This window comes from Ictalurus punctatus, unplaced genomic scaffold (assembly GCF_001660625.3).
Source record: "Ictalurus punctatus breed USDA103 unplaced genomic scaffold, Coco_2.0 Super-Scaffold_100060, whole genome shotgun sequence".
Lineage (NCBI taxonomy): Eukaryota > Metazoa > Chordata > Actinopteri > Siluriformes > Ictaluridae > Ictalurus > Ictalurus punctatus.
Window position 1 is genome coordinate 674,159 of NW_026521090.1, and position 24,851 is coordinate 699,009.

General features: G+C 38.9%; 1 protein-coding gene, 1 long non-coding RNA gene and 2 other non-coding genes across 6 annotated transcripts; 3 read left to right on the plus strand and 1 right to left on the minus strand.

Moving 5' to 3' along the window:
• The first annotated feature begins 2,426 nt into the window (after positions 1–2,426).
• On the plus strand, positions 2,427–8,288 carry LOC128630780 (E3 ubiquitin-protein ligase UBR2-like). 3 transcript variants are annotated; one of them, XR_008394995.1, is made up of 6 exons: positions 2,427–2,549; positions 5,392–5,448; positions 6,411–6,494; positions 6,608–6,711; positions 7,347–7,411; positions 7,495–8,288. XR_008394995.1 is itself a non-coding variant. In XM_053679066.1 (4 exons), exons 1-4 carry the CDS (start codon positions 5,193–5,195, stop codon positions 6,636–6,638), a joined length of 237 nt encoding a protein of 78 aa, XP_053535041.1. In that variant the 5' UTR covers positions 5,031–5,192; the 3' UTR covers positions 6,639–6,873. The 3 variants fall into 3 exon arrangements, 1 of the variants encoding a protein (XP_053535041.1); XR_008394994.1 differs by lacking the exons at positions 7,347–7,411; positions 7,495–8,288 and having other exon boundaries at positions 6,608–6,873; XM_053679066.1 differs by lacking the exons at positions 2,427–2,549; positions 7,347–7,411; positions 7,495–8,288 and adding an exon at positions 5,031–5,263 and having other exon boundaries at positions 6,411–6,488; positions 6,608–6,873.
• A 3,139-nt stretch (positions 8,289–11,427) lies between these two features.
• On the plus strand, positions 11,428–11,499 carry trnag-ucc (transfer RNA glycine (anticodon UCC)). Its single transcript has one exon. It is a non-coding gene; the product is annotated as a tRNA-Gly (tRNA).
• Positions 11,500–15,405: 3,906 nt separating this feature from the next.
• LOC128630788 (uncharacterized) lies at positions 15,406–22,979 on the plus strand. The gene is made up of 3 exons (XR_008395005.1): positions 15,406–15,738; positions 21,413–21,576; positions 21,846–22,979. It is a non-coding gene; the product is annotated as an uncharacterized LOC128630788 (long non-coding RNA).
• On the minus strand, positions 19,206–19,287 carry trnal-uag (transfer RNA leucine (anticodon UAG)). Its single transcript has one exon. It is a non-coding gene; the product is annotated as a tRNA-Leu (tRNA).
• Positions 22,980–24,851: the final 1,872 nt, after the last annotated feature.

Below are 24,851 nucleotides of genomic sequence, written 5' to 3' on the forward strand. Positions count from 1 at the left end.
GAAGACTGTTCCATAACTGTGGGGTTCTATAAGAGAAAGCTCCTCCCCCTGCTGTAGCCTTCACTATTCAAGGTACCGTCAGATAGCCTGCATCTTTTGATCTAAGTAGGCGTGGCGGATCATATAAAACCAAAAGGTCGCTTAGATATTGTGGCGCGAGACCGTTTAGTGCTTTATAGGTTAATAAAAGTATTTTATAATTAATGCGAGATTTTACTGGGAGCCAATGCAGTATTGATAATATCGGTGTGATATGGTCGTATCTTCTGGTTCTAGTTAGGACTCTAGCAGCTGCATTCTGGACTAACTGGAGCTTATTTATATTCCTACTGGAACATCCAGACAGTAAGGCATTACAGTAATCTAATGTAGAGGTGACGAATGCATGAACTAGTATTTCCGCATCATGTAGTGACAATATGTTTCTTATTTTAGAAATATTTCTGAGATGAAAGAAGGCTATCCTAGTAATATTATCTACATGAGCATCAAATTATAGGCTGGAGTCAATAATCACTCCAAGGTCTTTAACTGCTGCACATGATGAAACAGAAAGACCATCCAGAGTAACCATTTGATCAGAACGCTTACTTCTAGCTACACGTGGGCCTAATAAAAGTATTTCTGTTTTATCAGAATTAAGTAGAAGGAAATTAATTAACATCCAATGTCTAATGTCCTTTACACAATCCTCAACTTTACTAAGCTTCTGTCTGTCCTCTGGCTTCGCTGAAACATACAACTGCGTATCATCAGCATAACAGTGGAAGCTAATTCCATGTTTACGAATAATTTGACCTAGGGGTAGCATATATAAAGTAAAGAGCAGTGGGCCTAAAACAGAACCCTGTGGAACACCAAAAGTAACCTCAGTACGCATGGAGAATTCACCAATTACATCTACGAACTGATAACGATTGGTCAGATAAGACCTGAGCCAGGAGAGGACTGTTCCCTTAATACCAACAACATTTTCTAATCTATCAAGGAGAATAGTGTGATCTATAGTATCAAATGCTGCACTAAGGTCGAGTAACACAAGCAGCGAGACACAACCCTGATCAGAGGTCAGTAGAAGGTCATTTACTACTTTAACTAATGCTGTCTCTGTGCTATGATGAGGTCTAAATCCTGACTGATACATTTCATGAATGTTATTCCTATCTAAGTACGAGCATAGCTGCTTTGCTACAACCTTTTCTAAAATCTTAGAGATGAAGGGGAGATTTGATATTGGTCTATAGTTGGACAATTGAGACGGGTCAAGATCAGGTTTTTTAATCAAGGGTTTAATAACTGCTAATTTAAGTGATTTAGGTACATAGCCAGTGCTTAGGGAAGAATTGATTATATTTAGAAGTGGTTCAATTACTCCTGGACCAATCTGTTTAAACAAACATGTAGGTACGGGATCTAGTATGCAAGTTGATGAATTGGCTGAAGAGATTAATGTAGCTAGTTCGGTCTCTCTAAGCGGAGCAAAACACTCTAAACATTGATCTGATATTGCTACATTGTCATGTAATGGGTTTGTTACAGTACTGTCCAGTTTTAATTTAATGGCCTGTATTTCACGTCTAATATTTTCAACCTTATCAATGAAAAATTTCATGAAATCTTCACTGCTATGTAATGATTGAGTGTTTCTCTCTGCAGTGGTTTTATTCCTAGTTAATTTTGCTACTGTGTTGAAAAGGAATCTAGAATTGTTTTTGTTGTCTCCTATTAAGGTGGAGAAATAGATTTTTCTAGCATCGCCAAGAGATTTCCTATATTTCAGTAGGCTCTCCTTCCATGCTGTTTGAAATATCACCAGTTTGGTTTGACGCCATTTACGTTCTAATTGTCGAGTTGTCTGTTTTAAGGTTCGACTGTTCTTTTGGGATGTTTTTATTGAGTGTGCTGTCAGGCACAATTGTGTGGGAGTCAATAATGGGGCTGTCAGAGTAATTCACTGCAGCCAACAGCATTAGATTTGTGTAGGGATTTAAAAAAAAAAAAATTGGGGGTTTGAACACAATTTTTAAAAAGTGCTTAAATTTAATCCTAAAGAAATGTTTCTATACATGCTGCAGTCCACGTGTTTTTTATTTACTATTTTTTTTTATATACTGTTTCAGTATTTAGTAGACTTTGTTTTGTGAATAGCAATGGTTTTGTGTCTGAGTTGTCATGTTTTGAGTTTTGCCAAAACTTACTGCTTATTAGAGATGCCGAGCATCCAACCAGGAGCATGATTTTGGTTCAAAAATATTATTATTTGTAGTAGTAGTATAATATCAATCCCATGAGCTCTTTCACACCCATTCATCAAAAACTCCTTTGTAAGCCTGGGAAAATTATTATTTTGACTTCAGTCACAGAGCTTTCATTTACAGTGCTGTAGAAATGATCTTAACACGTGCATGTTTGTCTTAGTAGCCTGCGTGAGACTAGCTCGGGTTGGCATCTCTGGCGTTGTGTAAAGGCAGGCATCCTGCCCTTCCTCAGAGGAGCCGCACTGTTCTTCCACCATCTCAATGGAGTTCCCACTTTGCCTGAGCTTGACGGTAAGTGCTTCATTTTCCCCACCCTTCCCGCCCCATCACAAACTCACTTAGCTACATTTGACCCATGGGTTCCACCACATGTTGTTATCTGATTGAAAGTTGACCTGACCGTACACCTCTACAACTGACGTTAATTTAAATGAAGAGATTTACCATTTAATTTGTGAGGTGATTTATCAGATTGGCCACAAAGCTGAGTTGTCTCATCTAACCTGTTAAATGATTGAAACACAGTTCTGCCAAAACATGGAAACCTTGATCACTTGAACTTCACATGTACAGTGCATCCGGAAAGTAGTGACAGCGCTTCATTTTTTCCACATTTTGTTGTTACAGCCTTATTCCAAAATGGATTAAATTCATTATTTTCCTCAAAATTCTACAAACAATACCCCATAAAGACAACATGAAAGAAGTTTGTTTGAAATTAGGGCTGCACCATTATGGTCAAAACGATAATCCCGATTATTTTGATCAATATTGAGATCTCGATTATTTATCACGATTATTAATTGATTTTAGTGACAACATATTTTTTATTGCACTTTCACATTAAATTTTCTCATGCCACAATATAACACAAGTAGGCGTGAGAACTTGAGCTGATCAATTATGACAGACTTTAGGAACATAGTGTGAGCCATGACATTAATTTACCTTCTGATAAACTAAATAATATTTCCAGTTAGTTTTACAGACTGTTTCCAAAAAACAACCGTTAACCTGTTCCACCTTGTAAACAAATACAATAAACATCAGTGTTTGAAGTCTGCTCCTCTTAAATATATTTAAAGCTACACTATTAGACATTTTCCACTGTCATGGTTCTGGGCTGGAGTCGGTTTTCGAACCGTTCTGTGTGTATTGTGTAGATATCTGAATAATCTCATATAGGATGTACTGGCCCAAATTTAGCCTATTACCCAAAGACACTTAAAATTCAACATAGAAGCATATACTCACATCTGTAAACCCAGTTGAAGATAGAAAAAAAAAGGCACCAGCCATGAGTGAGAAGAAGCAAGGGTCCAGATTTTATTTCCACCACACGAGATCCACACCAATGAGAATTCTCAGAAGTGATCTGACACCCGGAGCTCAAGCTCCAGTATTTATACTCTATTTACACAGTAGATAACCAATATATTTCAGAAAGACTATGATATCAGTACCAATAGGGTTAAAAAGCTTTTATACTTCAGCTCTTATACTTCTCTGTGATTAATAAACCACAGTGTGTTACTCTTAAAAGATCTTAAAGTGTGAATCAAACCAGTCCTGTGAATTTTCAATAAAATTACATATTACTCATACTAGGTCTCACTCCTGTTTATTTCATGTAATTTTTATCCACAACAGTTGGGATTGGGTGAGTTCATTTACCCGTCAGATGCAAAGCGCTTTAGTTTAATGGTGTTCATTACTGATGCTCCGATCAGGATTTTTACAGCTGATACTGATCCAGATACCAATCTTTTTTATTTAAACTTTAATCAGGAGGTCTGTCATAAACAGTTACATGTAAGCTCTCTGCTCATGGTCACTGTTAATTGAAAAATAAACAAGCATAAAACATTTATTTTAAATATCCTAAAAACAATAGAGCCCTAATTAAAAGTGGATTAACACGAGCATGATCCATATTAGGAAAAAGGCTAATAGCTTTCTAAGGAAATAGATTTATCAGAAATCTGAAAATGGCTGTGCACCGACGCTCCCCATCCAACCTGATGGAGCTTGAGAGGTCCTGCAAAGAAGAATGGGAGAAACTGTCCAAAAATAGGTGTGCCAAGCTTGTAGCATCATTCTCAAAAAGACTTGAGGCTGTAATTGGTGCCAAAGGTGCTTCAAAGTATTGAGCAAAGGCTGTGAATACTTATGAACAACTTACAACGTACAACTTAACAATAGATGGTGATCTGTGTTATGTTGTCATTTGTGTGTGTTTATTAACCCTCGTTCTTACAAATGAGTAATAACGTGTTTGACAATATGAATGTTCTTTTGGGATGTTTTTATTGAGTGTGCTGTCAGGCACAATTGTGTGGGAGTCAATAATGGGGCTGTCAGAGTAATTCACTGCAGCCAACAGCATTAGATTTGTGTAGGGATTTATTTTTATTTTTTTTGGGGTTTGAACACAATTTTTAAAAAGTGCTTAAATTTAATCCTAAAGAGATGTTTCTATACATGCTGCAGTCCACGTGTTTTTTATTTACTATTTGTTTTTTTATACTGTTTCAGTATTTAGTAGACTTTGTTTTGTGAATAGCAATGGTTTTGTGTCTGAGTTGTCATGTTTTGAGTTTTGCCAAAACTTACTGCTTATTAGAGATGCCGAGCAAAGGTGCTTCAAAGTATTGAGCAAAGGCTGTGAATACTTAAAACATGTGCTTTTTTTTGTTTTTTTATTTTTCATAAATTTCATACTCATTAAAAGATTTCAAACAAACTTCTTTCATGTTGTCATTATGGTGTATTGTTTGTAGAATTTTGAGGAAAATAATGAATTTAATCCATGTGGGAATACGGCTGTAACATAACAATGGGGAAAAAGTGAAGCGCTGCGAATACTTTCCGGATGCACTGTATATAGTATATTGTATGTAGTGAAACTGATCTTCTGGGAAGTGCTGTGTGCATATGTGTCTGCCTCCTAACCTGCTCCAGCTCTATTATAATCACCAGGAGCTTCTGGATCCCCTGCTTCAGGGGTAAGAAACTTCATAACTGAGCCGAGAAATGACAGGTTTTCTGTGAATGCTGATGATGCCATATCATGTGTACACATCATTGATTGTTTTGTAATGGGTTGAGTGTGTTGTGTCCATTTGTCCTGCAGGTGGTGCTCACATCCAGGCATGCAACAATGTCTCCAGTCACCTGAAACCCTTATAAGGTGATCATTCTTTGTTCTTACCTATAGCCTTCTGAACTTTGCTTTGAAATGGTGGTTTTAACCCCCTTACCCCGTATAGCGGCTTTACAGCGTAAATGTTATCTGCGTGAGGCCGGTGTACTGGCATTGCTCTGCTATGATTCCTTACTTATTTAATTATAATTTTTTTACCTGGAAGGTTGAAGTCATGACATCACGACGTGATTACAACATTACGCTGTCATTACAATGAAGATGATCCAAGCGTGAATATTGGTGTAATAGTAGAAGTGAACTAAAAATGCCAAAGTGAAAAGCTAATCGTGTTCCAGCTAAAGTTACACCTACAGTGAACACAGGAACACAGGGGGGGGGGGGGGGGGGGGGGGGGGTTTCTAGATAGAGCGAGGATTCTAGATAGTGACAGCAGTGAAAGTTCAGGCGATGTTGAAACCGAAACTGATAGTGATGCAAACTCATGATTCAGACCCTGATCCGTCTTCATCTTCAGCATCAACCAGTGCGACTGACACTGCAGGGGTCTGGAGTCATAACCTGACCATCTCTGTGTATTCGTGAAAACACTACCTGCTGGTCTGATTATCACCAGAAAGTTTACTTTTGGCGCTAAAATGCATTTATTCAAAGGCATTGACCACGCTGACACTTGTATAGTATTTTTAAATGAGTAGAAGGATTTTAGCGAGCATTTTTCATAACTTCTCTAGTTAAGAATTGTGCTCTAAGTGGAGTAAAAACACTGAAGTGCTTCATTTTCAAAGTAATATTACACAAATACATTATAAGTTTTTTCTAAAGGCCTAAAAATGTTGATTTGATTTTGGCCCAGGAACTCAGGGTTGGCGTGCTGTTTCTCTGGGGAATATAGGGTTATGGGACATAATACTGTGGGAACTTAGGGGTAAGAGGGTTAAGACTGTATGGTTTCAGTGTTTTTTTTTTTGTTTGTTTTTTTTGTGTAGTTTTCCTCGGGAATCCAATAATCTAATTGATTTACCAGAGGATTACTGTGCACTGATCAACCAGGCTTTCAGCTTCACGTGAGTGTGTGTACTCTGAGTTGCATTCATTTATACCCAGTATGTGCTTAATAGAATAGAATTCTGGTGGACATCTCTAGTTATTGCTTTTGTGTTTATAACCTCCATTGTTTTTGTAGCTGTCCTAAGTCAGATGGAGTTAAGTCTTGAGCTCAAACTCTGTGCTTGGTGTGTGGCACGATGCTGTCTTCTCAGAGCAGCTGCTGCCAGACTGAGCTGGAGGGTGAGGACGTTGAAGCGTGTACTGCACACACCTTTGTTTGCTGAGCTGGTGTTAGCATCTTCCTCAGGAAGATGGAAGACACATCTGTGTTGATTGCCATGTCTTATAGGTGCATTGCCTGTTTATATCAGGGCTGGGCATTGGTGTGAATTAGTCAGCAATAATCCCTCACACATGGGTTACTTATTTTGTTAAGGAAGCTGTAAAGCTACTAAATAAGAAAAATAACAGCAGCTTGCTAAAAATACTCCAAATAACACTTTAATTTGAAGTTCCATAATAAACTATTTATAAGCAAGGAATACAGTTTATTATTGAAAGAGGATGTAATAATCAATTAACTGGTCAAATATTAATACATAACAGGCATCGTCCAAAATGTTTAAAAAACTTTTCATCATTTATTAATACATGACTTCTTATACTAGTGGGACTCCACCCTGTCCTAGAAACACTCCATCCTACACAGTTTCAAGCTTCCTTTCCCCCCAACACTCAACATCTCAGTAATCCAGCAATAGGCCTGGAGTTGAGACATTCCTGCTGAATTAACATTTATGGTTGTGAATATACAGCATTTGTAGGTATTGTCAAGTCCTGGCTTGCAGTACATGAGCCTCTGCTGTCTTTTACAGGGTGAGGGAGAATCAGGTTCTTTTCCTGTACCTCGATGACTATGGAGAACTGTCCAAGGGCTCAGGTGAGAACTCAAACAAGATACTCAACGTGCCTTGTAAAATTTGTGTTTAAACCACTGTTTATATCATTCTCTTTCCCTCCCAGATGGAGGAACATGCTACACAAAGATTCAGACTCTCTGGCGCCAGCACAACATCACAGAGGAGATGGGTCATGCACAGGAAGCTAATCAGACTCTGGAGGACATTGACTGGGAGATCCTGGATATTCTTGGCTAATGCAGAATCTAAACTAACCAGGGATCTGCACATTTACCTAGAAATAGTGCAGAATCTTGAACATCAATTATTGAAAATGTTGAACATTTCCTTTTTTTTTTTTTTTACATTTCAAAATTCTAAAAACTTGTTTATTTCTAATTTTAAATAAAAAAAATTCTTAATCAAAATAGACAAATGTCATATTCTGAGATATTTCTAAAAGAAGTTCAGTGATCCATAACTAATGGATGCTGTAATGTACAACTGTTCTGAGCACATTTTCTGTTTTTCACTTGCAGCCTACAGCCAAAATCCCCAGTACTGACTGAACACATCAAATGCTGAGTTTACTTTTACAGTCTTGAATTAACACCTCTGCTAACTGCGTCATCACCTACAGTGCTGAACTGACAGTTTACTTAACAGCCATAATGCTCACTGTTTACAATACGAATTAAAGATTATATAAACCCTGGAATTGTGAATTAAGCACACGTTTGGTTAAAAGATGGTGAAAAAAATAATTGGTTTATCACTCGTTGGTTTTGTAAATAAGGCTTGGTGAAAATTAGGTTTAAGCTCTGTTTGTGCCACAGGCTATATACCTTTCCTCTAATTTGTTTTCACTGGATGTGTACTGTTTTACAATCTAAGGGCTTTGTTTGCATCTATAATGATTACACGGATAAGACATGTTTACCGTTTACCACTTTCCTTTTTTTTCTCTCTCCTTTTTGGATATACCAGTTAAATATGTCACGGTTTAGTCAACTGTAACTCTTTTTGTTCCTGATTGTTTGAAATCAGTTAATAAACTGTGTTTTTAATATTTTATTTCGTTCATTAGATTATAACTGTGATTGTGAGACATTTTTGCTGTTTGTTTCTTTAGTTTGGAGATTCCCCTTATGTCTCTCTTAATCACACACGGACAAAAAACAAATGTCAGAAATGTTTTACTAATTATTGACCAGCATGCAGGGATGCAAGGAATAAGTTGTTAGACATAACTTCAGTAAGCACTCATGCTGAATGAATAAACACAAACACGCGCGTCACCGGAAAGCCTCGACCATTACAGCTCTGAGACAAACACGGAAGAAACTAAAACTCTAGCTAAAGCGCTACACCAATTAAATAGCAGCTCGTCCAGGAGCTCCACCAATTAGAGCGTAGCTGCGTTTGTTCGCGAGTTCCGTCTGGAGGTGAAAAGCAACCTTAACGCTAATTACTGCCCCCAAGCGTCAATGCAGTTACTCAACACTCCCACACATTACAGCAGGGGTGTAAAAGATTTTAATGACTTTTTTTTTGCAGTAACCTTGGCACCATTTTCAGATCCTTGATGTCAGCTCATCAAGGAACGTTACAAGGAGAGCTGTATTATATGATCTAAGACTAGGTCTGCATCCCACCACACTATTTCCAATATAGCTCCACACATGGAGCAGTGTTTAGATTTTGTGCTGAAATAAACTGGAATTAGCTCCCAGTCGATATTAAATGTGCCACAGATGTAAGTATCTTTAAATCTAGATTAAATAAAATTTTTTATGTGCATACACATAATCTAGGCTTGCACTTTATGTTCATATTGCACAATATTCTTTGCACTATGATTTATGAATTGTATTTTATTTCATTTAGACCTTTAAGGAGTATTACTAATTTTTTTAAATTTCACACTCCTTTCAGTCTAACTTCGCATTTGCTTCACTTTCGGTTTACACTCACATCACTTTCGCTTCTCTTTTGTTGCTGTCAGATCCTAATGTGACTGAGATCATTAAAAGTGTCTAATTAAAGTCAGAATGACTTCCCCCTTTTCCAATAAAATAAAAAGTCACACATACTTGTTCAATCAGCTTAAAAAAACAGTTTTGCCCCGGAGGGCAGGGCATTTCCCACAAACTGAAACTGACTTTTCACCAAAAAGCCGCTGCATCTTATCCTTCTGCTACTAAAAGAAAGCAGTTTTTAGTGTGAAATATGAGCTCATTAGGTTTAAAACCATCCTGATGACAAAAACATCTCAGAATGAGAATCACACTCAATGACAAACCAGCGGAAAGCATCGAGTGATCAACTTTACACCAAACATAATGGAGAGTTTCATATTTTTAATATTAAACATTTAAATATTTAGATATTTTAACATTTTGAATGGTTATATTTTGTCTCTTCATTATTAAACAAACATACATTGTGTTTCAAACATATGCAGTTCGGTGTCTTATTCACTGCATGGCTTTTTATTACGTAATAGTAAATTAATTGGTTTAGAAGTTTCCAAATTCTGATGTCACCCTGGTAACTCTGCTGTTCAACCAAGCTTCTCCCTTGTTCTTGTTTTTTTGTCCTGGTGATTTGGATGTGTTTGCCACCTACACGCAACTGGCCTTTGCAGGTGAGGCAAACAGGATATCCACTACACTACAGAAACCACGGACAGTGAAGCTGTTTGGCTGTTGACCATGGTCTGCTGATGAGAAACGCACATACTTAAACTTTTGTTCACCAGAGTTGAATTGCACAACGTGGCATTGGTGGTATAGTGGTGAGCATAGCTGTCTTCCAAGCAGCTGACCTGGGCTCGATACCTGGCCCATGCATGGATTGAAATCAGTAGCTACTTGCGGTACTTTATGGTAGGTGGCACAGAATGAAGCAATCACCTCCCTGAAAATAAATTGGTCAACAGAATGTGCCATAGGCTTCCCTGCAGATCTCCTAGAACTCTTCCTGCTTCCCACTTGTATTGATCGTGGTTCTTTGCTGTTTGTTAACACATCATTATCCATCAGGGCACATTTGACCTGTGAACAGGGGCGAAAATGTAAGAAAATGCGGCTTCTCCGTGTCTGTCTTTTGTTAGCGACAAGCTAGCATGCAAACTGTGATGAGAGGTGTACATTTTCCACAATCAGCCATCTATATAGTCAATGTTTTATATTTAATAAGCAATTATGTGTATATGCTGATTGGTCTTAAGCAGCGTTGTCCAATCTTCAGCTTTTGGTTCCAATCTAGCAGGAGCCACACCTGATTCCAATTGCTGGATCCGCCGATCTTGGCTTTCAATAGACTAAAGTGTGGCTTCTGCTTGGTTAGAATGACAACCTGCAAACACACTGGCCCATTCTGGAAAAGACTGGACAACCCTGATCTAAAGCAAATAACCACTGAGGTAAGTGCCACTTTGTGAGTTCTGAATCCCTCATGCCGACTCGACGTCACTCGACGAACGGGGAAGGAACTGGTAGATCAGAAGACATCCCACGGTTGATGAATGGCAATTTCAAGTCGAGGGTTTTCCCGCTTGGAGGTGGGGAATTACAAGTTGCAACCTCGAGTCAAGCGCATCATTACTCTTGTCTTCTTGTTGAAGGAAAGGGCCAGGCTTCCATATTCAGTGGAAAAGCAGAGACTGCCTGTGATTTTGCAAGCAGCTGTTATCTGCCTTGCTACAAAAGCTCAATGGAAGGGAAACCGCTCCCAGCCTTTTCCGGGCGTAGACCTCTTGGTGATAGGTGAACTTGGTGACCAGTACTTTACGGAAAATTTTCTTATTGTCTTATTGAGCAATGAAAGAGCCAGGCGTTGTCAAGGTGATGACAACCGTTCAGTCATTAAAGCAAAGTTCTCACTTGTTTCGGTACAGTTTCAAACCAGGGACCTTTTGCGTGTGGAGTAAACATGATAACCACTACAGTACAGAAACCATGACAGGTGCCACCCTTGGCGGTTGCCTATGGTCTTCTGATGAGAAGAGCACATCCTTAAACTTTTGTTCACCAGAGTTGAATCACCCAGTGTGGCATTGGTGGTATAGTGGTGAGCATAGCTGCCTTCCAAGCAGTTGACCTGGGTTCAATTCCTGGCCAATGCACAGATTGTAACTTGGAGCTTCTTGTGTTAATTGGCACAAAAGGAAGGACTCACCCAACTGACAATAAGTTGGTCAACAGAATAGGCCTCCTATGACTCTTTCTGCTTCCCACTGGAATTCTTAGTGCTCCCTTTGCTGTTTGTACACACATCATTATCCAACAGGGCACGTTTTACAGGGGTGAAAATGTAAGAATGCTTAAGATTCATAATAAGCTTACGATATGTATTGCTTTCTTCCAATGTTCATAGAAACCTCTTCACGGCTAAAGCTGCAGAGATGGAGGTTGAGGGGACCATGAAGAGGTGGCTCCAGCTGGCATCAGATCGAGAGTGCGGGCGCAAGAGAAGACTTTTGAAAACTTTTGAAAAAAGAAGGTATTTAGAGTGTTTTAACTGTGGTGTCTTTGTTAATTTGTTAAAATGTTCATATTATAGTCTATTTTTGATTGTTTATAAAAGTCCTTGCTGTTTTTAAATGGTTGAATTTTTTTTGTGTGTGTGTGTGTGTGTGTGTGTGTGTGTGTGTGTGTGTGTGTGTGTGTGTGTGTGTGTGTGTGTGTGTGTGTGTGTGTGTGTGTGTGTGTGTGTGTGTGTGTGTGTGTGTGTGTGTGTGTGTGTGTGTGTGTGTTGGTAGCTGGGTGGGTATACAGTTGCGGTCGGAAGTTTACATACCACTTGCAGTATCTACAAAATCTTAATACTCTTAACAAAATAAGATTGATCATAAAAATCCTAAGTTTCTTATTTAGTACCGCCATGAATAAGCTATTTCACATAACAGATGTTTACATATAGTCCACAAGATAGTAGCTGAATTAATCAAAATTACCCCATTCAAAAGGTTACATACGTTTGATTCTTAATACTGTGTGTCATTACCTGAATGATCCACGACTCTTTTTATGTGTTATGATAGTTGTTCATGAGTCCCTTGATTGTCCTGAGCAGTTAAACTGCCCACTGTTCTTCAGAAAAATCCTCCAGGTCCTTCACATACTTTGCTTTTACTGCATATTTTAGCCCTTTCCAGTAGAGGTTATATGATGTTCCGATCCATCTTTTCACACTGAGGACAACCGAGGGACTCGTACACGACTATTCCAAAAGGTGCAAACATTCACTGATGCTCAAGAAGGTAACAGCATGCATTAAGAGCCTGGCTGTAAACGTTGTAAACAGGATGATCATGTAAATTTTTTTGTCTTCTGGGATACTTCTTCTATGCTGTATTAACCATCTTTTTGTAATAAACCTTTTTCACCTCAGAGGACGAGTCTGCGAGTGTTGTCTAATTTCACAACTAATCACAACTCAGTTTTTATATTTTTTTATTTTATTTTTAAGAAAATAATTAAAATTCAATAACCTTTTGACTGTATGAGGTACCCGTAAATGAGAAAAAACATAGTACTACTTTCATAAAATGTACACATAAAAATGTGCAGCTTGATGGTAATTATAGTAATGTATAGTAATTCTGAGTCTTGAACAGTAAACTCTCAAGTGTCATTGTCATGTCACAGCAAACCAGCGACTCCGTTTCCCAGAATGCACCTCAGACTACAAACATGGCAAACACAAACTACAACTCCAAACCAACACACCGACATTGTTAACCTTCTCCAGAATACTAATCAGACAAACCTGTTACCAATGAACCTACTACATTAGAGAAGGAAATACTGGATGTGAAGTGCAGTAGTGCTAGTGTGTGTGAATAGACTATCAGTTTAGATACTGACCCTGAACACTACCAACATGCAGTGCTTTCTTGGGGTGGTGATGAAGTTGGAGTTGAACCGGTAAGAAAGATATTAGAGAGAGGCTTCCTTACACTCCTGAGGATGTTCAATTAGAACCTGCACCAAACTCCCCTGATTCAAGTCATCAGCTAATTAAGCGGCCTGCACGAGCTCAGGTGGGTGCTTTAGAGCAGATAAAACACCAAATGTGTTAGATAAGAGTTCAGAGCCTGTGTTCTAGACACATGATTTAGAGTGGAGACTTAGGCTTAGACCTGAGCTTTGGAGTTATTCTGATTATAGGTTTCAGTGAGGAAGTGACTGAAGTTAAGGAGAGGAACTGTAAATAAAATTATAGTCTTTCTGAGTAATCAGAATAAGGCTATATTATTGTTACCGGGGGGAAAAAAAAAGAAACTCATAGTAGTGCTGATGAAATACATATACATGACAAAAACTGCTAGGAAAAAGAACTCAGAACATTTGCTTAGCCTAATACGTTTTTTTTTTCTATCTGCACATAATTATTTTAGCAGTTGCTTTTGCAATAAAAAGACTTAAAGTCGAGGGTCCCTGTAAGTATCTACGGAGAGAGAGAGAGGAGCAGTGCACCATTGACATCATGTACAGAGTTAGCATGAAGGTGTGATTGACAGTTTTTAGAAATCACTTCCTAATCCTATGCTAAGATGAATACTACTAAACTACTACTCTAATAATAATAATAACAATAAGGAAAAGAAGAAGAAGAAGAAAGATAGATTAAAGGGTGAGGAGTAAAATCAATATAAAGTGGGGCTGTTTTGTCTTCAGCAAGAATATCTAGTGCCAATAAGTAATTTGTCAACAACATTGTATATACCTAGTGCCTGGTAATCAACCTCCTCACCTGGTGAGAGGACAGTCCACTCATCCTGACATTTCACACAGTATGAATAATAATAACAAAAGGAAGTAAAGCTAAATGAATGTTTTAACTGAGAGTAATTCTTTGTACCCATATTTCCAACTGTATAGTAGATTGCACACAGTTTTTGCTTGTTACGTTTAGACCCGAGGGGATTACAAACTTCAAAAGCACCATCGTCATTGCACCATCGCAAATGCTGAGGATCATCAGCCATAGTCCGTTGTAATACAGTGTCTTTATGCTTTTGGTAAATATGACATCTAAAGGACTCATACTTTGAAAAGGTCCTCTGACAGTCATTAAGACCACAAGTTATTGAAAAAATTGCCTCATGTGCATGAATGAGACCAATGTGCTGGATTAATTTGACAATCGTTCTCCGAGAGCATTTAGGACAACAGAATAGACGAGGCATTTTTGGCAGATATTACTGTAAGAGGTTGATTACTCTGGTAACTGGAGTAGGTAGAGGCTTGTCACCATCCATAGTAAGTTTCAAAACATATTGCTGAAGAAAAATCAGAGTGTTCTTCAAATGAGATGGATATGTTGAATTGAAGACAAAATAAGCACAAAATGAAGTAAGAGCCCTTTCATCCACAGCACTAGCACAGCAGAACTCTATCCCATCGACTTTGATGAATGCAGTGACTCTTCTTGTAAACACAGTTTTGCAGTCAGTGACTTCTGGTACTTGCAGCAGTAACAGCAGACTTTCTATGCCAGCGACCCGCCTTCGAGCCTCAGCTTCATTAACTGTTTTTTTTAAGTATTGGGTTTTTTTTAACTGTAGAAGTTCACTACAACTGTAGAAGTTGTAGAATAAATTCCCCATGAACAACACTGACTGGAGCATATGCCAATTAGAAAGACTAAGTTGATGCACTAATAGCAAGTTATTGTCATCCATTCATATAAATCCAACAATTATGTTTTTCACTATTTAGCTGTCTTTTTACTTTAAGGATCTAATAAACTGCATATATGAAATGATTTTATTTACAAGTATCATGTTTGTGATTTTAGGTTATTCGTCATTTAGTACAGCTTCTGACCATTAAATCAAAACAGACTTGTGATTTGATGACATAATGCTTATTTATTTAGAAACATAAGTACCTAAATACAAACATGCTAAATACTTTATATTTTTATATATAAATAACCAGGTGAAAAAGAAGACAACCTTCCAATTGTGAAACTGGTTATTAAAGCCCTTAATTAAGTGTATTGTCCATGCAGTATGCACAGATGTCCTTCTCATCTAGGGATAAAATGTTCCGCTGGCCCTTTAAGAAGCAGGAATGTGAGTTCCCGTTCTGCCCAGGAGTATCGCGAGAGTTCACCTGCGAGCAGCGCGATTTACAACGCGATGCAGGTGCTTCTTATGAAGTTTGAGAACCGGGAAGTTCTTGTGCATGAAGCAAGACTTTAAGTTTAAAGTCACAATGGAGCCACTGAGCAGTGAGACTAAGCGTACTCGTCAGGCTTACATCTGAAGACCAAACATCTGTTGTGAAGTTCATCGCGGAGTGGTTATGAAGGAGCTCGTGAATATGATCTGTCATACGGTTGTATAACTCCGGTAAGCAGACGAATGTGAAATAACGCCGCCTCGGTAAAGTGTAGCGAGACTCAAGGTGTTTTTCCAGTCGCTGAAATCCCATGTCCTTCACTACAGAGCATGGTTGATCATCAAGCGCCATAAACTCCAATACTTTCTGAGTAATTTCTAGAGTTTTTGTGCTGTCAGATTATCAAATGTTTTTAAATTATCGATAGATGAAAAATAGCCTTTCGGTATTGGCCGATACATCGGTGCATCTCTAGTTAAAACCAAGAATATAATGGTTAATTGCATATTTCATTTTAATTGACCCCCTCTTTTTTTTTTTACTGAAGCAGCCTTATATGGTCTTGCATGTGTACAAATATTATATTTGTATGTGTATGTTGCATTTCCTACTGTCGATAAGGAAAGAGAAAAGGAGACAGACTTATATTCTTGGTTGTACAAAACCACGCTGTTACTTCAATTCAGTTCCATTTTATTTGTATAGCGTTTTTTACAATAGACGTTGCCTCAAAGCAGCTTTACAGAAATGTATAAACACGGGATACAGATTTTAAATGTGCGACAGTCAACACTGGAACCAGCACCAGACAGGTCATTACAAAATTATGGATGGATGGAATGTTAGAAAAAGAGCAGTAAAAAAGTCAATGTAATGCTCACTTCATTTGGAAGTCATTTAGGAGAAAAATATCTTGGTGCTGCAGTGCAAGATGACGAGATAACTTCATCTAATATCCAAAATGTTGCTGGTGGCACATATCATTATTTTGGTATTCTTAAAGCTTTGTCCAAAACAATGGAAAGAATCTGGTCTTATGTTCTAGAGAAGTATGAATCCGAACTTCAACTGAACATGGAAGGCTTACCACTGTTTAAAAGTTCGTCTTTGTAATTTTGGCCCATTATAGGGTTACTGCAGGGTTATACTAAGAAACCAGTTGTCATTGCTCTGTTCTGTAGTAAATCAAAGCCAACATCACAAACTGATGAATTTGAAAGATCTAGTCAGTGAACTGCAAGGGTTAAGCAAGGGATTTGCCATAAATGGGAAGCAATTTTTCCTAAAAGTCGCATCTATCCTGTGTGATGCTCCAGCTAGAGCTTTTATAAAGGGAATTAAATCACATACTGGTTATTCAGGTTGTGACAAGTGCATCCAATCTGGTGTGTACATCAACCATAGAATGACCTTTCCTGAGATCAACAGCCCGTGTAGGACTGATGAGTCTTTTATCAACATGTCTGATGAAGACCATCATACTGAAACATCTCTTTTAAAAGCTGCAGGAATTGGCATGGTATCATGCTTTCCACATGATTACATGCACCTTATTTGTCTTGGTGTTATGTGAAAACTGCTGGACTTATGGCTTGCTTCAGGCCCTTTATGTTGTCATTTGTCTGCTCGCCAAAGTGTTGTAATCTCAGACACACTTGTTAGCTTGAGATGTTATATTCCTGAGGACTTTGCTAGGAAACCCAGGCAATTCTCAGAAAGACTGAGGTGGATAGCAACAAAATTGCGACAGTTTCTGTTATACACAAGTCCAGTGGTTCTTCTTGATGTGCTGTCAGAACCAATGTACAGCAATTTTAATTATCTGTTGCTATCCTTATACTCTCCAATCCACTCTTTGTATAATTCTTAATGACTTTGCTCACAGTTTGCTAGTGTCATTTGTAAAGCATTTTAGTGAGTTGTATGGTCCTGAATTTGTTAGCTACAATGTACATGGGCTAACCCATCATTCTGAGGATGTCAAAAAACATGGAAGCCTTGACTTCTTGTCTGGGTTTCTGTTCGAAAACTTCCTGGGATAAATACAATTTTTTTTTGAGAACTCCACACCATCTCCTATAACAGGTTATACGGCGACTTTCAGAAATGGACTGTTCCATGGTAACTGCTGAACATTTGGATATGAAAATTGTGGATATGAAAACAACATGAAAATGGCCCAATTCCACCGGATTTTAATAAAGTTGACCAGTTCCAGGAGGTTGTTCTAGGTAGCACTAGAGTTAATCTATCATGTATGGGAGAAAACTGTAGGAATTGGAGGCTGCTTTGGTGTAGTAATGAATACTTTCTCCTGACATTGAAGAATAAAGTGCTTAAAACACTTATCTAAATGAAAAGCATACAGCACCTAGAAGTCCCATTCAGTCTCCCAACCAAGTACTAACCAGGCCCAACTTTGCTTTGCTTCTGAGATCAGGCTTTGTCAGAGTGGTATGGCTGTAAGCAACAGATGCCACCAAATGGGGCCTATTTAAATAGTATAAGCAAACATCTGACTGACTGATTGATTGATTTTCCTTCATTTCTACACAATCTGTCTGACTGTGGATTGGTGGAGTCCAAGCACTTCTTCAAATAAGACAGGGTGCTCACTCACACCTGATTGTCATCCCATTGATTGAAAACACCTGACCCTAATTTCCCCTTCAGACTAACTGCTCATGCAGACGCCAACAGTGTCTGCACCATGCACACTTCCTTAACAGAATGCGCTTAAGCAAGGTCTTTACAAGAAAAATAGCTCACGCGTATGAAATTACATCCCGGTGTGTGGAGCAAAAAAGAGGTTTCGGTGCAGGTTCTTTGCCCCTGTCGTCTGGACTGCGAAATGCATTCTGCGTTGACGGACCTCCAGAGACGCAAGAGCCTTAAAAGGCTCTGCCAAAAAGGCAAGAGCCTTTTTGGAAGCTGTGGCCAAAAAGCATTGAAATACAGCTCACGGTTGTGAAACACGTAGCCACAGTGTTAGCTTTTCACATTTCTCCACCCTCTCTAGTGCTAGCTCAGGGGCCTGTACAAAGCTTCCCGTTTGTAGGCGTGAGACAGACTGCAACAAATATTTCAAAAAAAGCCAGATATTGCTGGAAAGAGGAGGCAAAGTGACAAGCTTTTGCCATGAGGATGGGATTCGAACCCACGCGTGCAGAGCACAACGGATTAGCAGTCCATCGCCTTAACCTCTCGGCCACCTCGTCTATACGAATGAGGGTTTCATGTTCACTGACTAGATGACTGCTTCTCAAATAGATTTGATTCAAGTCTTGAGGTATGAGCTGTGCCGTCATATAAACTGAAGGGTGACGATGCGGCGAGACGGCCCAAAGGTCTCACGGAACGGGACAAGTCCATAGTCGAGCCGTCGCAATGCAGTCCAATCCTTGGGCGGCTAGGTACCGACTACCTATGGACTGCCCATCTCAGCGAGTTAAATTTCTTTGGAAAATGTAACTTTTACCCGTGACCCTGAGTAGGATTACACGGTATAGAAGATGGATGGATAGAAATGTAACTTTTATCCTTACCTGGATATACACAACGACTGTGGAAAAGGGGGGCATGAATTGAGACGTTTGTGAGGCAGCATGCTACATGGTGTATAGCATGAAAGCGTGGGAAAAAAAACCTGCGTAAAGCCTTCGGAGACAAGGCATCACCCACCATAAGCTAACTACCCTGGCAGCGGTGGGATTTGAACCCACGCCCCCGAAGAAACTGGAGCCTAAATCCAGCGCCTTGGACCACTCGGCCACACTACCCCCAGGCTGGTGTGGTGGTAAACCCGTTCGTGGTAAGAAGGTGACCGGGTCATTCCGCCGGACAACAAGAAATCTGGCATGGGCGCGACAAATGGGCTGTTGTGAGACTCAGGTGCCTTTCGCTTAACCAGCTCTGCCGGAGACATCTAACCCTTTCCAGCTGAAGACAGAGCTAAGGCGTGGTCTTTTGGACGCGATTCGTCTAGGCTTAAGACCCCATGGTCCACGGTCACATCGGTAGTGTTTGCGGAAGAGCTCTTCTGCTATGACCTTACATCCCACTTACGGTGGTGCTTGAAAGTTTGTGAAGCCTTTAGAACTTTCTATACATCTTAATTACCGGGACCTAAAACATCATAAGATTTTCACACAAGTATTAAAAGTAGATAAAGAGAACCTAATTAAAGAAACCAGACATAAATATTACACATGGTCATTTAGGCAAATGTTAATGTTCATGAGTCCACCATAATGAGTACACTGAACAACAATGGTGTGCATGTCAGGATTGCAAGGAGAAAGCGACTGCTTTCCATAAAGAACATTGCTTCCTGCATGCAGTTTGCTAAAGATCACATGGACAAGACACAAGGCTACTCGAAAAAACGTTTTGTGGACAGGTGAGACCAAACTAGAACTTTTTGGTTTAAATGAGAAGGGTTATGTTTGGGGGAAGGAAAACACTGCATTCCAGCATAAGACCCGTATCCCATTTCTGAAAAATGGTGGTGGTAGCATTACAGTTTGGGCCTGTTTCGCTGCATCTGAGCCAGGACGGCTTGCCATCATTGATGGAACAATGAACTATGAATAATACCAGCAAATTCTAAAAGAAAATGTCAGGACATCTGTCCGTAAACTGGATCTCAAGAGAAAGTGGGCCGTGCAGCAAGACAGCAACCCTAAGCACACAAGCCGTTCTACCAAAGAATGGTTAAAGAATAATAAAGTCAATGTTTTGGAATGGCCAAGTCAAGGTCCTGACCTTAATCCAATAGAAATGCTGTTGCTTAGAAGTTACCCTGGGATCCATTGTGACCTCGTGGACAATTACATGTCTTGCTCTTGGAGTGATCTTTGTTGGTTGACTACACCTGGGGAGGGTAACCATGCTCGTGAATTTCCTTCATTTGTACACAATCTGTCTGACTGTGGATTGGTGGAGTCCAAACACTTTAGAGATGTATTTTTTTTTTTTTAACTTTTCCAGCCTGATGAGCATCAACAACTCTTTTTCTGAGATCCTCACAAATTTCCTTTTTTCATACTATAATACACTTCCACAAACATGTGTTGTGAAGATCAGACTTTGATAGATCCCTGTTCTACATATGAGCTCACTCACACCTGATTGTCATCCCGTTGATTGAAAACACCTGACCCTAATTTCCCCTTCAGACTAACTGCTCATGCAGATGCCAACAATGTCTGCACCATGCAGACTTCCTTTACAGAATGCGCTTAAGCAACGTCTTTACAAGAAAAATAGGATCCAAACCCACATGGGCTGATTGGCAGTTCATCACCTTAACCTCTTGCTGACATAGCTCACACATATGAAATTACATCCCGGTGTGTGGAGCAAAAAAGAGGTTTCGGTGCAGGTTCTTTGCCCCTGTTGTCTGGACTGCGGAATGCGTTCTGCGTTGATGGACTTCCAGAGACGCAAGAGCCTTACAGCAGCTGTGACCAAAAAGCATTGAAATACAGTTCACGGTTGTGAAACATGTAGCCACAGTGCTAGCTTTTCACATTTTTCCATCTCTCTCAAGGATATTCAGCTGGCCTGCCATATTTGTGGAGAACGCGTTTAAACGACAACTCCGTCTAATATACACAAAGGCTCTTTTAAGAGTCACTTCACTTCATTCTTGTTGCAATGTAATAATGTATGATACATTACCTTAATCTTTGAAATTTCAACTAACATTAGAAATACATTTCTATTCTCATCACTGCTCCTACACAGCAAATTGAGCAGAGTTAAATTTTTGGTGTTTATGAATAGAATCAATCTAGCTCTACTTGGAATTGATCTAACTCTGTATGTTGTCTAATCTGTTAGATTTCACACTGTACCATGAAACAGTTGGTGTCAAAATGGAGTGTTATAACTGTTTTCTAGAAATCAACTCTGATAGTGTCACCCCTTTGGTGGAACGCACCATTAGGAGTGACTGACCTAGATCAGACTGAGCGACTTTCCAGTATCGGCAGAAGATGGTCGGTGAGGATGCATCATCTTCAGTCCTGGATTTGTTCACTCGTTTCCTTGCTGTATCTGGATTGGTAAGAAAATATTTAGCTTTGGAAGTAGTTTTGAAAAGGAAATGACCTTCTCTGTAGTTATTAAATGAGTTCACTGGTACAGCAGAGAAAGGAGTTGTTCAATGATCACCATAACAACAACAGGCCGGTCCAAACTGAGAAATTCAACGTTCTAATCTTTTATATCCCAAATGTATCCATAAATAACACAGCAGATCTTAATTTTTAGTATTTGACCTTTCATCCATTTATGTCCGTTATGTTTAAACCTGTATAAACCTTCTTTATAGATCGACCAGGATTTCTCCATGATGTTTGCTGACGAAGTGTCTCAGAAGTTCCTGGCAAAGTGGTGAACATTCTTCAAGCCAAAAATCATTGCAGACTGCAAGACTCTTAAGAATATGGGCGAGCTGCTGTCAGGAACTGAACCTGAATCTGAGGATTACAATGGTCAGTATAAACTGTTTTGTATTTTAAAAATGTTCCAGTCTTTAAAAAAATAATTAAAGAGAGATTGCTGCAGCGAGATTAACAGCCTTGAAGATGTTCACATGTTTTGTATGTAAATCACACCTCAGAACTTGTTTGGTTCTTTGTCAACATTTAAAATTTCAACATGGTTTATATCCTAGCAAAAAGTTACATTTAAAATGTGGAGAGCCAGGTTGCCCTTTATCATTTTGTACGTATAGTGGCTTCCGAAATCACCTCAGCAAAGTACATAGTCACACTATTGATCAAGAGATTGATACTAATCAGGATCTTTCCACTCGGGGAAAATATGAGGCGGAATGCTCAAATGATCGCCCAAATTCTGTTGCCACTTTACATCCTTCACAAAGTCCTGTTGTTACAAGTCAGCTTCAATGTATGGCTCAATTGTTGCTCATTTGCAAGCATCAGGTCTTTCTGAAAGTGCTGTCCAAACAATTGTTTGTTCAATGGAAGAAGTTGTTAATGATGTTAAAATCCAAGCATGAGATGCAGTTCTTAAAACTGTTACTCCTGAAAGTACAAGTTCAGACACTTGTAGAAGAATAAATCACTGTTTTGATCAATTAGGTAACCTTTTTCAGCATTAGACACTGTGTCAAGGAGACATAAATATTATGATGAGAAATGGGAAATAGTTCTTGGGGTGAGAATGGATTTGCGCAGAGATAGAACTACAGGCAGGTTCCTGTAACGGACAAGTGCATGTATGTACCCATTCTGGGTACACTGAAATCCATATTCATTCATTTACAGGACAAACAGAGTGGAATTGGAGTTTACAAAGACATTAATGATGGGTCGTAATTTCCAAAACCATACACTGTTCTCACAGCAAAAGCACGCTTTTCAGATTCTACTCTATTACAACGATTTTGAAACTTCTAACCCTCTAGGTTCCAAGAGGGGGATCCACAAACTTGGTTGTATCTATTGTTGGCTCGAATTTAGCCTATTACCCAAAAACATTTAAAATTCAACTTAGAAGCCAATACTCACATCTACCTCTGAGACCAGTTGGAGATAGAAAAAATACACCAGCCGTGAGTGAGAAGAAGCAAGGGTCCAGCTTTATTGTTTCATTCCACCACACGAGATCCACACCGATGAGAATTCTCAGAAGTGATCCCCCATACCCTGAGCTTAAGCTCCAGTATTTATACTGTATTTACACACTAGATAACCCATAGGTTTCCAGAAAAGGCCTATTTCACTTACCCATAGAATTGAAACCAGGGGTTTTACTTTACACATAAAATCAGAACCCAGGCATTTCCAACAACCCAGGAAACAAAAACCCAGTGTTTCTATTTACCTAGGTTTTCAAAAACCAGGGTTCTCTTTTACCTAGGTCTTCAAAAACCAGGGTTCTCTTTTACCTAGGTTTTCAAAAACCAAGATTCCCATTTCCCTAGGTTAAAAAAATGACGTAAGCAAGACGACTAAACAACCGGGAGGGACCTTGGTCTTATCGTTATCTCGAGGGGGGGGGCAGCCACCCTTATAACTGGCTTTCTTCATGGTTCTCTAAAAATTAAGGCTTTCCTTGCGAGACGAGAATCTTCACCATCTGAATCATGAGTAAGTTATATTTTCCTTTTTTTCCTGTACTTCTCATTTATAATTTATTTTCATATTTGCACTATATTAGTTTATATATATTTATACTACTTGAAAAGCGGTTTACTGTACTTCCAACTTCTTAATATCATTACAGTTCTACTGTCCTGCATATGCTACTATTCTGTTTTTTATAGAGTTTCTCTATCACTATAAGATATTATTAAAGTTATTCATGTGTGTTTATGTATGTTGTGTCTACTTGCCCGCCCTTGACTGCACGAGTGTGTGTGTGTGTGTGTGTGTGTGTGTGTGTTTTAGCACTCCTCAGCTCGTACACTTCTTTTTGACTTTTTTTTTTTACTATTACTGCTCTTAAATTGCTCGTAATTCCAATCTGTCAATGTCCGCCTAATCCCGCTTCTACGTGTCAAGGTGCCCGTTTTTCCTTCTTCTCCCTTATGTTTATTTTATGACATTTTTTATCCACAACACTATTTTACTCTAAAAAAAACTCTGTACTGATTAATGTACATCATGCAGCTCTATTCTACATGGAAGATCTTAAGACATACGGTTTTGATGTGATACTAAAGCCCCTTATTGATGACCTGAAAATCTTAGAAACTGAAGTCATACAGCTTCATTGTTTTGAACCACCATTGTTTGGCTCAGTAATTCAAGTAACAGGAGATAATTTAGCTTTAAATGGCTTGCTGGGAATCTTACAGTGCAAGTAATTTCTGTAGGCTTTGTTTAATTAGTAAGGAAGAATCTATATTTACTGAAGGTCATTCTAGGTTAATTTTCCGTTCCAAAGAGGTTCATACTGAACACTGTAAGGCACTAAATGAAAATCCTGAACTGCGGTCAATATATGGTGTCAAAAAGTCATGTGTGCTCAATTCATTACAGTATTTCCATTGTACTGATAACTATGCTGTTGACATCATGCATGATCTGCTAGAGGGTGTGGTACAGTATGAACTTAAACTGGTTTTTGAGTACCTTGTTAAACAGGATGCAGAGCTTTAAAAACAAACCAAGTGGGTTAAAAATGGATGATAAGTGCAAACACCTGGGTTTGAATGCCATACAGTCATGGTGTCTTCTGCACAACACTCCACTGATATTTGGTGGTCATTGAAAGGAATAACAATAACTGGAACTTTCTCCTACTTTTGATACAGATTATATATATATATATATATATATATATATATATATATATATATATATAT

Bases quoted from the DNA above. Each gene is read 5' to 3' on its own strand.
- LOC128630780 (XM_053679066.1), top strand. From the start codon at position 5,193: ATGTGTCTGCCTCCTAACCTGCTCCAGCTCTATTATAATCACCAGGAG. The intron at 5,449-6,410 runs GTGATCATTCTT...TTTTTTGTGTAG, and splicing joins TCACCTGAAACCCTTATAAG to TTTTCCTCGGGAATCCAATA. The intron at 6,489-6,607 runs GTGAGTGTGTGT...TTGTTTTTGTAG, and splicing joins AACCAGGCTTTCAGCTTCAC to CTGTCCTAAGTCAGATGGAG.